Below are 12,723 nucleotides of genomic sequence, written 5' to 3' on the forward strand. Positions count from 1 at the left end.
ATAAAGTGCTGGGAAAGATGAACAGAATTTCTAATACATGTAATTGAAATATTAAAAATACAAAATAGCACCTTGTAATTTGTATTTGAATGAGGAAGCAGGGGAATATCTAAATTTGCTTTGTATTGAAATAATTCAGAGCTCTATATTTGTACTCTTGCTGAAACATGCTGAAAATACATTCCCACTAATTCCCCTAACTCTGTTGCTCACTGAGTGCATTTGATTTGCAGCCCAACTTACACCGTCTCTAGTGCATCAGTCCAAAAGTAACACTTTTAACATTCTTCATTTTGCTCTCTTGATCACTCTCAAGTGCTACAATCTGGGTTGCAAATGGTAAACACACTTTAGCTCAGTCTTCTGTGACTGACAGGTTGGTGAGGAGTGGAAATATGATGATTGGCCTTTTGTTCTTGATAATGTACAGTACTCTAAAAATATTTCATTAGCAGCAACTGTAAATTTAAAATGAGTTCAAATGACTTACATGATGGTTATGGCCGTTATTACTCACTTAGCTCACTTTACTGGACTGTCACATACAGCACGTTCTGTTGCACTTCTCCCTCCCATAAGCAATACATGGATTTGTTTATGTTAAGCTCTCACAAGGGAAAAATAAAGTCAAGCTAAATTCATTGTGCAATTAATGCTAAAGAAAGTCAAAGGTCCAGTGTGTAATATTTTTGAGGATCTATTGACAGAAATGCAATACAAGATCCATAACTATGTTTTCAGGGGTGTGTAAATACCTTACATAATGAACTGTAAGGTTTTTATTACGTTAAAATGAGGCATTTCTATCTACATACACCGCAGGTCCTCTTCTATGGATGTCGCCGGTTTCTACAGCCCAAAATGGACAAACAGCACTACATTTTTCTTCTGCTTCTTCTTGTAGAGTTCTGGCAGTGTGGACACTCATCACTATGTTGAATACGTATGTTCTAAGAAGAAGAAGAAGTAATAATATACAGCAGGGTTCGGAGCAATTTTTTTCATCCATTAGATGATGGGACTAAACAGTTGGTAGCAGTTCGCAACCTCAACACTAGATGCCACTAAATCTTACTCAACTAACCTTTAAGGTACTGCTTAACTTACTATTAGCTGAAGACATATGACCAAAGAAACACAAGTGAAGGGACAATAGGTGCCTGACTGCCACTTCATAGCATATTTGTAGCTGTTCATTGACTACTGCTTTTTAGGGGTGGGAAAAAATTGATTCACTTAAATATTGTGATTCTTTAAAACAAAAGATGATTAAATCGATCTTTTGATTCCTGAATCTTTTTAATTTTGTGTATGAATTATTATTATAAATGCATTATCACATTATAAGTGAATTCTTGTTTATTAATTGATTATACTTAATTTAATTAATTACATTTTTATTTTTATTATAATTCTTATGGCACTAGCTTGATGTAGCAGTTTACTGACCACGTTTTTAAGCAGTATAGCAAAACAATGATGCTGCTGAAATAAAACTCAGAGACTGACAGAAACATGTAATGTGCATTGTTTTTGTAAATATGACTAATGATATACAGTCTCTAGAAGTGTATGATTAAACTCTTTCCCAGAGTCTAGTATTAAAAAAACAAACAAAAATCACAATCAATCGTAGTATCCAATCACAATATTATATATATACACATAGCAATATACAATATTTAAGAATTGCAATATGAATCAACTTTGTATACTGACTACACCCAAGTATCGTGATATTATCAAATCGGGAAATAAGCCAGTCCTACTGCTTTTCTGGTTTTAGTATTTTGTGCTTTATTTTGAAACACCAACATTTGGTCTAATTTGTATTTTGAATCACAATATTTTTTTCTTAGGTGGTAGTCCATCAAAGTACTCGCTCAGTTAAAAAAAATAAATAAAAAGTACCAATGATAAGACGTACACTGAATTTAGAATGCGTGCATTATTTACATTACCTGATATGGTCATGGGTCATGATGCGTGGCAGCTGAATGATGAGTGAAACATTCCTGCACTTCTGTCAGGAACACTCATGCCATTTAATGCAGTCTGTTTGACTGTGACAAAGTTGGAAAAGTGGACCATACTTCATCTTTGCCATGCTTTCTCCAGTTAAGATTAAAATTGCTCAGGATGTACGTCCTAATTGTAGCTGTGTCCTATGTGTTATGGTTGATGTGTGCTTGCATGGCTACCGCAATTGTAGCTTGTGTAGAATTGTAGCACTGAGAATTAATGTCAGGAATGTCAGGATATCTATTCAAAACAGCTAAGACTACCATGAGTACATAAAAGGATCATAGGCATGGCAGTAAATTACAATGACAGTTGTAATGTTAACCCTAGCAGTGATAAAGCCACGTCTTACCTGCTACAGAACCACATCCCGTGTATTATGTAACCAAAGCTGAAGCCAAAGTGAGAACATTACCACCAACAGGTCTGTAATTTGGGCCTACACCACTGTAAAACCAATTTTAACACAACAGCCACAGAAGTTCGCTTTCAACTATACATTAAATATTTCCTTAGCCCAGCTTGCTGTCCACATTAGTGTGGTCTCGGTGGTTAAGTCATTCTGGTCTCTGAAGGTTTTCTTTCTGCTTTCATCTTAAAAGAGTGGGGAGAGAGAGAGAGAGCGCTGGGACATTTAGGACACAAGAGGACTCTCTTTGAAGGAAACTGGAATATGCTTTATTACTTTTCACCCAAGTCTGGAAGTCTAGGCTCCAGACTTGGAGTTGGGGTGATATCAGTAACGAGGTCGTTGTGCTGTGCGAGCGAATGTCCCTCAGGCATGTCAGTAGCTTGCTGTTGTGTGATATAGAAACCCACATAGAAATCAAGGTAACCAAGTGGCACAGAGAAACCTACGTTACCTGGGTGATAGATATTATCTCAGTAAAAAACATGTTTGTGAAACTTTAGCCTGTAAAGACTGAAAATAGGAAAGGGGGCACACCAGACCATCTGTGATGTGTGTCAGCTGATTATGTTTTCGAAAACCGCTCTGAAAAAGGAAGATGTAGGAGTCACTGGATCAGTGCAAGTGCTACCTTGCATCAAACAATCTTATTTTCAAAGGGAACACAATCCATATTTTCTTAATCTACTATCCTCTCTTGCATCCCTCTAAATTGTATGTTATTGTCCTTTGTGTGCTTTTATTCCAGATAAACTCCATCTGGCGTCTCCACTACTTTGGCAGCTATGGCTTTCTCTTTTTCTGGAGGGACCGTGTTCACCATCCTCCTCGTTAGCAGGTAAGACTGCTTACAGAAAGAGAAATATACCCGCTGGGATCTGCAGCCACAAAGCTATCTTAACAGGCAGGAAGCACAATGAAGTCATATCAGATTCAAATTTGTAACAGCACCAAGATAGAGAGGTACTCAGTTGTATCATTTTCACATGAACAATCAATACTCAACAACACATCCCCATGCATCAGACAAAAAGTATAGAAATTCCATTGCCACGTTCATGATGCTGCTGAGCAGAACCGATGAGGCCGTATCCAGCATCACATGTATCAGTCATTGCATACAATTGGTGTGATAATCCCTGCAGAGGTCATACAGAGAGAATGATGAGATGTTTTGGTGCACATTTGTCTGTTACCGTGAAGAGAAGCCTCTCCTCTTCTTGCAGTTTATTTTCAAAGCACAGAATGCACTTTGCACATTTTAGATAAGGCAAACCCTCTGGGTCACACTGAATTAAGATATTCTCTGTATAGTGCAGCGCTTCTTTGCACAGCTCACATCCACTCTGGGATTAATGTGCTATAGCATGTTGCCTCCATCAGTAGTATGTTGCCAAATGCATCTGCTTTTAGTGTAAATGCCAAATGCCAGCCTTTGACTGATCAAACATGAAATGAATAAATTTCATGAATCTTTTTATGAGAAAGCCTTAAGAATATGCATTTGTGCAAGTGATATTTCTTTTTTATTAATTAGTGAAAAAGTCTGTTATTTTAATAGTTAAATTACAGCTTTATAGCTGCCAGTGTTTGCATGTTTTATAAAAGGTATACTGATACTATATATTTTGCTCACATCCTCAACAAGCTTACCATAACACCTTATTTTTAGAATTGCTTTGTTTTTTCAGCTATGCTAATGCAGTAGCTTACTGCCTTTTAAAAATCATGCCCTCACAATGTCACAAATTGGTGTGTGGTTGAGCAGGTTGGAGGACCCAAATGCAGGACACAGAAACTGGCAGGTTCAGTTCAATGTTTGATTAAGGCAAACAAAAGCGAGCACACTTACAAGTTGAGTGGTTGAGTCCAAAGAAACCAAGGTAAAAAATCCAATACAAACACAGTAATCCAACAGAATAATCTAACAGGGTACAGATCCAGAACAGGCAGGGCAGGACACAGAGCATAACACAACTACACACGGCAATGACTGAGAGAGCAACAGCAAGCTACAATGACCGGACACAGACTAAAGACACAAGCAAACATATATACAGGGACAGGAACGAGCAGGGCGGGAGCAACACAGGTGACAGAGATCAGACTAATGATACACACGCAGGCAGAGAGACCGCAGGGGGAAACAGACCGAACACAGGTTACCAAACACAAGGCAAGAATCTAACTGGAACTCAGACATAGAACAGACAAGACAGAACAAGTAACTGAGAAACGCAGGCAGCTCCACAAGACAGAACAGACTAAGATAACTGAACAGAACAAAGCAAGTTAACACAAAATGATCGTAACCAAATGGACAACAAATCAGGCAGAGATCACAATTAACACATAGCAGACAGGCAGACAGAAACCAAGCATGAAACAAAGCAGATAGTAACAGAATGAGACAGGAACTAAAGGCACAGAGTAGGCTACAAAACTAATAATACAAATAGACTACAACATAACAGGGAAAACAGACTAAAACAAGAAACACAGAACAGACTTACATCAAACAGGCAGAGGTAAACAACTAAATAACTAACACTGGGCATACTGAATACTGATACACTAAACAGAGTAGACCAGAACAACTACACAGAACGAGCAGAAAACAGAACAATCATGCACAAATAACGAACTAGACAGGCAGTGTGCGACACAAGTCTATTCATGCAGATTCAATACCCACTTCCAAAAAGGTCTTAAACTTCACAAAGGTCTTCATGGGACCCCAAACATGAGACTTACCAGGTTCAAAATATATTCAGTCTAATAATTCAGGCAGACTTGCTAACAGCACTGATGGCATTGTATATCATAGTCTGAGTCTGAGTGTTCTCAGTCCCCTTTTGGATTAGTTCTTTTTCATGCTAGTAGCATGGCTCTAGGGTGGGCAATGTCAATTAGTCCATCCACCACTATGGTCTAGACTGAAATAACACAAAAACTATTTTTGCCCCCGGCGCAAAGCACCGCACAAAGCGCACCTCAAGTGTTATTGCTAGTTTCCAATCGACACAGTTGTAATTTTCACACCAAGCGCCCACGTTTTTTAAATAGCAATGCACTTGCTCCTATGGGAGTGTTGGTCTTAAAATGAGGCATCAGGCAAATTACGCATTGCACAGCAGCGTAACTTCATTGATTATTAAATCAACAGGATTGGCCAGGGTCTAATTTTAAATCATGCTGTGTTCTACACATCCAAAATGTCCCACACACAGTCTAGGTTCATACATTGACACTGTTTGGATTAAAGCAGATGTCCTCCTGATTAATCCTGAGCTCCATTAGAGCGTCTAAATTATTTCAGAAGCTAAAAGTTGAATTATCAGGTCACTTTTTGTCTAGCACTTGGTTTATGACTAAATACTGTACTTACAAAACATGACATCAGCCTTAGCTGTACTTTGTATTTAGTTCTAATAAGCAAATGTTAACATGCTAACTAATGCTAATTAATAAACTAAGCTAAAACATTGTTCTTACTTGGTAAGGTAGGATAACCATACGTCCTCTTTTTCCCGGACATGTCCTCTTTTTGGGACCTAAAAAATGTGTCTAAATCGCTCAAAATGTCCGGGACTTGGTTTTTACTTTTTCTGTGTGTTTTGCATTGCTTTGACCTTTCACTTTAGCTCTTGCCTTCTCACACACCGTTATGCCCTGTCCACCGGCAGAGACGGAGTAGGGAGCAAATTGGGTACTTTTTTCATCCAAGCATGTGCATAAAGTTGGTCATCAATGTAATTTTTTGTGAACTGACCAATTACAGCCTGGATGGGGCGGGACATTAGTAAAAGGCGATGCGGTGCTACAGAAAAGTTGAACTCATGAATGGTTATGATTACTGACAACTTAGCACTTAGCATTCAAAAATAAATAATAAGCTGTTGAAATATTAAAAATATGCCTACTATAAACAATATGTGGACAGGCATTAGCCAAATAAAGTGCAACCTATAAATATACACTCACCTAAAGGATTATTAGGAACACCTGTTCAATTTCTCATTAATGCAATTATCTAATCAACCAACCACATGGCAGTTGCTTCAATGCATTTAGGGGTGTGGTCCTGGTCAAGACAATCTCCTGTACTCCAAACTGAATGTCAGAATGGGAAAGAAAGGTGATTTAAGCAATTTTGAGCGTGGCATGGTTGTTGGTGCCAGACGGGCCGGTCTGAGTATTTCACAATCTGCTCAGTTACTGGGATTTTCACGCACACCCATTTCTAGGGTTTACAAAGAATGGTGTGAAAAGAGAAAAACATCCAGTATGCGGCAGTCCTGTGGGCGAAAATGCCTTGTTGATGCTAGAGGTCAGAGGAGAATGGGCCGACTGATTCAAGCTGATAGAAGAGCAACTTTGACTGAAATAACCACTCGTTACAGCCGAGGTATGCAGCAAAGCATTTGTGAAGCCACAACACGCACAACCTCGAGGCGGATGGGCTACAACAGCAGAAGACCCCACCGGGTACCACTCATCTCCACTACAAATAGGAAAAAGAGGCTACAATTTGAGAGCTCACCAAAATTGGACAGTTGAAGACTGGAAAAATGTTGCCTGGTCTGACGAGTCTCGATTTCTGTTGAGACATTCAGATGGTAGAGTCAGAATTTGGCGTAAACAGAATGAGAACATGGATCCATCATGCCTTGTTACCACTGTGCGGGCTGGTGGTGGTGGTGTAATGGTGTGGGGGATGTTTTCTTGGCACACGTTAGGCCCCTTAGTGCCAATTGGGCATTGTTTAAATGCCACAGCCTACCTGAGCATTGTTTCTGACCATGTCCATCCCTTTATGGCCACCATGTACCCATCCTCTGATGGCTACTTCCAGCAGGATAATGCACCATGTCACAAAGCTCCAATCATTTCAAATTGGTTTCTTGAACATGACAATGAGTTCACTGTACTAAAATGGCCCCCACAGTCACCAGATCTCAACCCAATAGAGCATCTTTGGGATGTGGTGGAACGGGAGCTTCGTGCCCTGGATGTGCATCCCACAAATCTCCATCAACTGCAAGATGCTATCCATCAATATGGGCCAACATTTCTAAAGAATGCTTTCAGCACCTTGTTGAATCAATGCCACGTAGAATTAAGGCAGTTCTGAAGGCGAAAGGGGGTCAAACACAGTATTAGTATGGTGTTCCTAATAATCCTTTAGGTGAGTGTATTAGTATTACACTAACAGTAAACTTTTTATTTATTGTTATAATATTGTACTAATACACACATTTATACTAGTTACTCTTCCAGGTGGAAAGAGCCTCTGCAGTGGACAGATGTAGATTTAGCCAGAGCCAGGATGCCATTGTGCCAATATGTCCTTCTAGTCACTCCACTTTTTCTGTTTTACTAAAATTATTGTTGTTATATCAATTGTGTGTGCGTGTGTGTGTCGGGGTGTTTGGGATCCGTGTGAATGCATGGCCTACAAAGCTGGTACATGTGTGTCAAATAAAGATGCTAGCAATCTAGAAGCCCACATGGAGGCCCTATTAAAGTTCAAGTGTCTGTTTCATAGTGCTTAATAGACATAAAATGATCCTGTTATTTAATGATGGAAATTCAGTGATTGCAAATGATAACAAAAAACCCAATTTATAATTGTTATGACCTCTATGACATTGTATGAAGACCCTGGGGCCCATCAGTAAACCCTGTCAGCATGGGGTGCTCAGCTGAAGAGCCTTAATAGCCTTAGTGATTAGGAAAGGCTGCTTGCCCATGCATTTTAATAAATTTATGAGAATTGATACCCAATTATGAATTTTTAAGATTCATAAAATCAATGTTCCTGGTTAAGGGCACCACCGGAGTTGTAAGTTTTAATAATTATACAATTATTACTAGTGATCAGTTAGTTAATAATCGCTCAATTATCTTAAATCAATCAGTCAGTCTCATATCTAAAGGGTCAATTCTCTTGGCAGGAACTAGAAATAGGCAACACACACAGCTCTTGATTATATTACAGTGAATTTATTCTCTAACTAAGGTGATAAAAAGATGGTTGGATACAGGGAACATAAACATTTGCTGAACAATGAGCCTGGAGGTTCGATTGTGGGAAGCATTTGACTCATACGGCATAGAAGAGCTAGTGAAAGTAAACCAATACTATAATTTAGGAGTTAAAATCGACATCTGATCACAGAACGTGTGTTAAGTCTTACTGCTTGTCGACAGCCTGCTTTTGGCCTGTTGCTGGTCCCACTAGCTGCCGATCCTGGCTTTTTGCTAGGGATTCTCCGGGATTCTCCGTGTCTGATTGAAAACGCCTCCTCCGTCTGGCAATTCGGCTGTTTTCAGGTTTCCTTCGTTGTAGCTGGCGAGACCACGTGGCTTGGTCTGACCTCGGTGAAGTTGGCTCGACGAAAAAGGCTTAAAATGGAACTTGGTCATTCCTGAATTAGTCCAGTGTAACTTAACGGACTGATAACTTTAACAAACAAAAGAAATAAAGAAAATAAACAAACTGAAGGGCAGGTCGATGTCGCGGCACTTCAGTTGTTGGCTTCAGAGCCAACAGCGAAGAGCAGCGCGAAGCGAGGTCGCGTGTCGCTCTTTTGTTGCCTGGGGCGTGGTTCCCCAGGGGGCGTCTCAGGTTTCCAGAGGGACTGCCTTTCTAAACTTAATGTCTAAAAAGAAATCTATTTGCACGTCTTATAATCAAATATTTTCCACAATCGAACCTCAATGGTTGAACGGTTGTACTGTTCTAGGCATTTGGTAACAGGAAACAATTGTCACATTATTGGTCAGGATATTTATACATTTAACGGCATTTCCGACGAGGGCATGTAATACTTATTTCGTCCACTTGGGGGAGCTCAGGTTACATGAGGAAAGCTTGGATTACATTAGATGAAGGAGTGTCTTGCTGAAAATAAAAACACTGCACAAGTAACTTTATTTTCAGCACTAATATCAACAACGGATAGCAACAACAGTTAACATAACTACTCAAATAGAGGCAAACGTAATCAGGTAACTAAAGATTTAATTAAACTTAATTAAATGCTTTTAGTCTTTGGAGGCTGCAGTCTTTGGCCATTCAAAGTTCGGCTGTCCTGGATTATGTCACACCTAGGTGAGACAAGCAGTATCCCTTTGATGTGGTAATAAAACAAAGAATAAGGTCAGTTGCCACGGAAACATGTGGGGGGGGGGGGGGGGCAGTTTTGATAGGCTGTTCAGGGAAATGCCAATGGCTGGTTCGCGTCCCTTTGTCAGTTTAACAGTCAGGCCCCGCGTTATCAGCTTCGGAATCAAAAGGGTGCCAGTTTTATGGTCGGGCTAGCACTTAGAGAAAGCAACTTTGACCCCCCCCCTTCTTCTCTGGGGGAGGAGAAAGGAATTTAGAATAGCTCCAGATTTATTCAATATAAAATGCACAAATCCACACCATTGTTCACTACACTGTCGCCCTGCCTGTGTAATACAAATGCACTACAACCAGCCGCATTATAGACCCAACAACTTTATAAAGGTCACCTATGACCTTGACAAAGCTGAAACTACTATGACCCTCACCTTACACCAAACAAATACCTTGTTATAGGTCACATGCAACTTAAGCTCTTAATAGGTCATAAAAAAGTCCCACATTCATCTATCAGAAAAGGCTCACAGGGAGATGAATGCACTGTTTGAAAGATTGATGTGTTGCCTCATGTTAAGGATGCAGTATATTGCCAATGTAGCAGAATTCCATAATGACACGTTGGCAAATGTTTAAGTGTCGATCCAGCCTCAGATACATTCCTCGTCTCATGTTCCTTTGGCTCTCAGTAAAAAACTCTGGCAGCACTAGAGCACTGTTTTTCACCTCAAGTCAAAAGAACAAAGTAAGAAATTCAAGAGCCTGAGGATCACAGCTGAGTTTGTTCTTTAAAGGAGACCTATTATACTGCATTTCCAGCCCTATATTGTAGTTCTGGGACTCCTCTATGGTAGCTTTGCAGGATTCACAGTTTAAAACAACAAACAAGGTGTAGATTAGGGCTGAAACAATTCATCGATTAAATCAATTACTAAAATGCATCAACGCAAATTCTTTGCTGTGTGAACATGACATGATTAAGATGGCGCTGTTTGCAAAGTGGAGTAAGAGCAAGAAAATAGCGAGGGATAAAGAAGAAAGTGTCCAAAGTATGGGATTATTTCAAGCTAAAAGAAAACAACAGCTCTGTATTGTCACAGTCCGTCCACCGTAAAACGAAACTTATGTGGCCTACCGCCACACCACGACGGCGCCTGATCAGAAAGCTCCCGGTGTTCTGCCAGCGGACCACAGACAAGGTAACATTAACAGCAACTTTAGCATTTAACTGAAATCATGACTGACTGTTGAGTTGAAGGCTAGTCAAAGTAAGACGCAATCCTCAGCTGTAAATGTACACACGTGCGTTTGTTGTTCTCCTGGTTGGGCCGTGAATTTGGGTCATAACGTCACAGTCAGGAGTTAAATGGGTGTTGGGGAGCTGCACCTTAACTTTTATAGCACTCTGGTGATGTTTGTGTTGGTAAAGCAGTTGTCTGGTTGTTGGTCTGCCACACTATGACACACTATGAATTTCCGAAAGGACGAATAAATATCTATTATCTATCAATGTTCACAGCTGATCCCGTTACAGGGGGGCGCCACCGCCACCGCCAATCAAAAGTAGCCCTACTGTAGATACTCCTGTCTCTTTGAGTCCCGCCAGGTTGCAGCAACACGTGGTAATGGTTTAGACCACACAAATGCTTTAAAGTCGCATTATTTTTTTAACTTGTGGATTCATCTGCTCTATTTTGAACAAGATGAACACATTAAGGCTTGTGTCTTTTGCATAAAAGCTAAAAGTCCGACAAAAGTTGAGGAAGTAATGCAGAGGGAAAAACAAATCAGCAGAAAATAGAAGTAGAGATACAGTAAACCAGCAACTTGATAAAGCTTGAAAAAAAGAAATGACTATTGTAATAATTGTTTGTTACGCTTGTTTTTCCTGTTAAGTTTTTGCATAGCTCTTATGCCGATCTACTGCTTGAAATTAGTGATTTAGTTAACAAAAAAATGGTTACTTATTTTTTGCTGGCGACCGTCAGTTTTGTTGGCTAAAACGGCAGCTGTTACTGGCATATTTCATTAGCAGTAGCTACCTTCCAGTTGCAGCTGTTTCATTTTTGTGTGCTCATTAAATTCTTGTGCAAGAAGTACAATCTACATGGTCTCTAATTTATTAATGCAAAGCACAAATGGGTCAATAACTATAAACATTAATGCAGAGGAATTACTGTAGTGCAGTCCTCCTCTTCTTCTTGGCTGCCGTTGACTTCCCATAATTGTTACAGCTGATGTTCTACATACTGCCACCTTCTTTAGCAGAGGGGAATGTAGCAATCATTTCAAATGCACCCATCAGTTTTTTTAAAATATATATTTTTAGAAAGGTTAAAATTACGGGAGATTTACAGGAAAATATTAAAATGGGAGGACACCGGGATACAACAGTAAAACATGGGAGAATCCTGGGAAAAATGGGAGGTTTGACAGGGATGTGTTGCATCCAGGACCATCTTTACACAGTGGGGAAAATACTATCCACAAACATGTGCAGGTAATGAGCAGGGTTTTTTTTATAAAAATGTAACCTTTAACCCCACAATGTAGTTAGTTAATAAGGTTCTCCTTAGCCTTAGAAGTGACGCATTTATACTGTAATTAGAAAGCTAGTTTGCTGGACATGCTAATGTTTGAGGCTAACTTTAGAGCAAACAAACACGAACATCCAAACTCTTCAAATGCCAAGTAGTAACAACCACTGTTCAGGGGAGAGGTTTAGCTTAAAAATGTAATCCATGATGAAGTTGAAAGATTATCTAGAGAAAGTATTTCATATATCCCTCCTTTAATTTACAATCATCTGTAAATGAAAAAACTGTAAATGTATAAACAGCATCAGGGTAGAAAGGGAATATTTATGATTTAACCAAATGTAAATGGGTTCCTCTGCAACAATGAGCAACCCACATTTAGAAACCCAGGCTGCACCATCAAAGCAGTCAGGCTTGATTTCCCATTTTATCTCTCACAGTAGAGGCTAATAATATAAATTAACAACATAATAGTACATATTGGAACCAATGGTTTCACATCTGGTTACAGAAAGCAGGGATAACGTTTTACAGACAGATTAAAGGCTTACACTATGCTTTTCATGCTTTTACTGGAGAGACTTGACTTACTCCTGTATAGAAATCCATTATGTGTCATCTTTTTT

At 39.5% G+C, this 12,723-nt stretch overlaps 1 protein-coding gene across 1 annotated transcript in view; it reads left to right on the forward strand.

The window, feature by feature from the left end:
• LOC119917686 (gamma-aminobutyric acid receptor subunit pi) overlaps nt 1-12,723 on the forward strand; it is a 57,029-nt gene that overhangs the window by 13,080 nt on the left and 31,226 nt on the right. Inside the window, exon 2 of the mRNA XM_038738103.1 lies at nt 3,180-3,269. Within this exon, the coding sequence (XP_038594031.1) occupies nt 3,217-3,269 (53 nt within the window). The 5' untranslated portion in view covers nt 3,180-3,216. The remainder of the gene's footprint in view (nt 1-3,179; nt 3,270-12,723) is intronic.

The sequence above is a fragment of the Micropterus salmoides genome, unplaced genomic scaffold, assembly GCF_014851395.1.
Source record: "Micropterus salmoides isolate LMB-PRFRI ecotype aquatic unplaced genomic scaffold, ASM1485139v1 Ms_hic_scaffold_22, whole genome shotgun sequence".
NCBI classification, from domain to species: domain Eukaryota; kingdom Metazoa; phylum Chordata; class Actinopteri; order Centrarchiformes; family Centrarchidae; genus Micropterus; species Micropterus salmoides.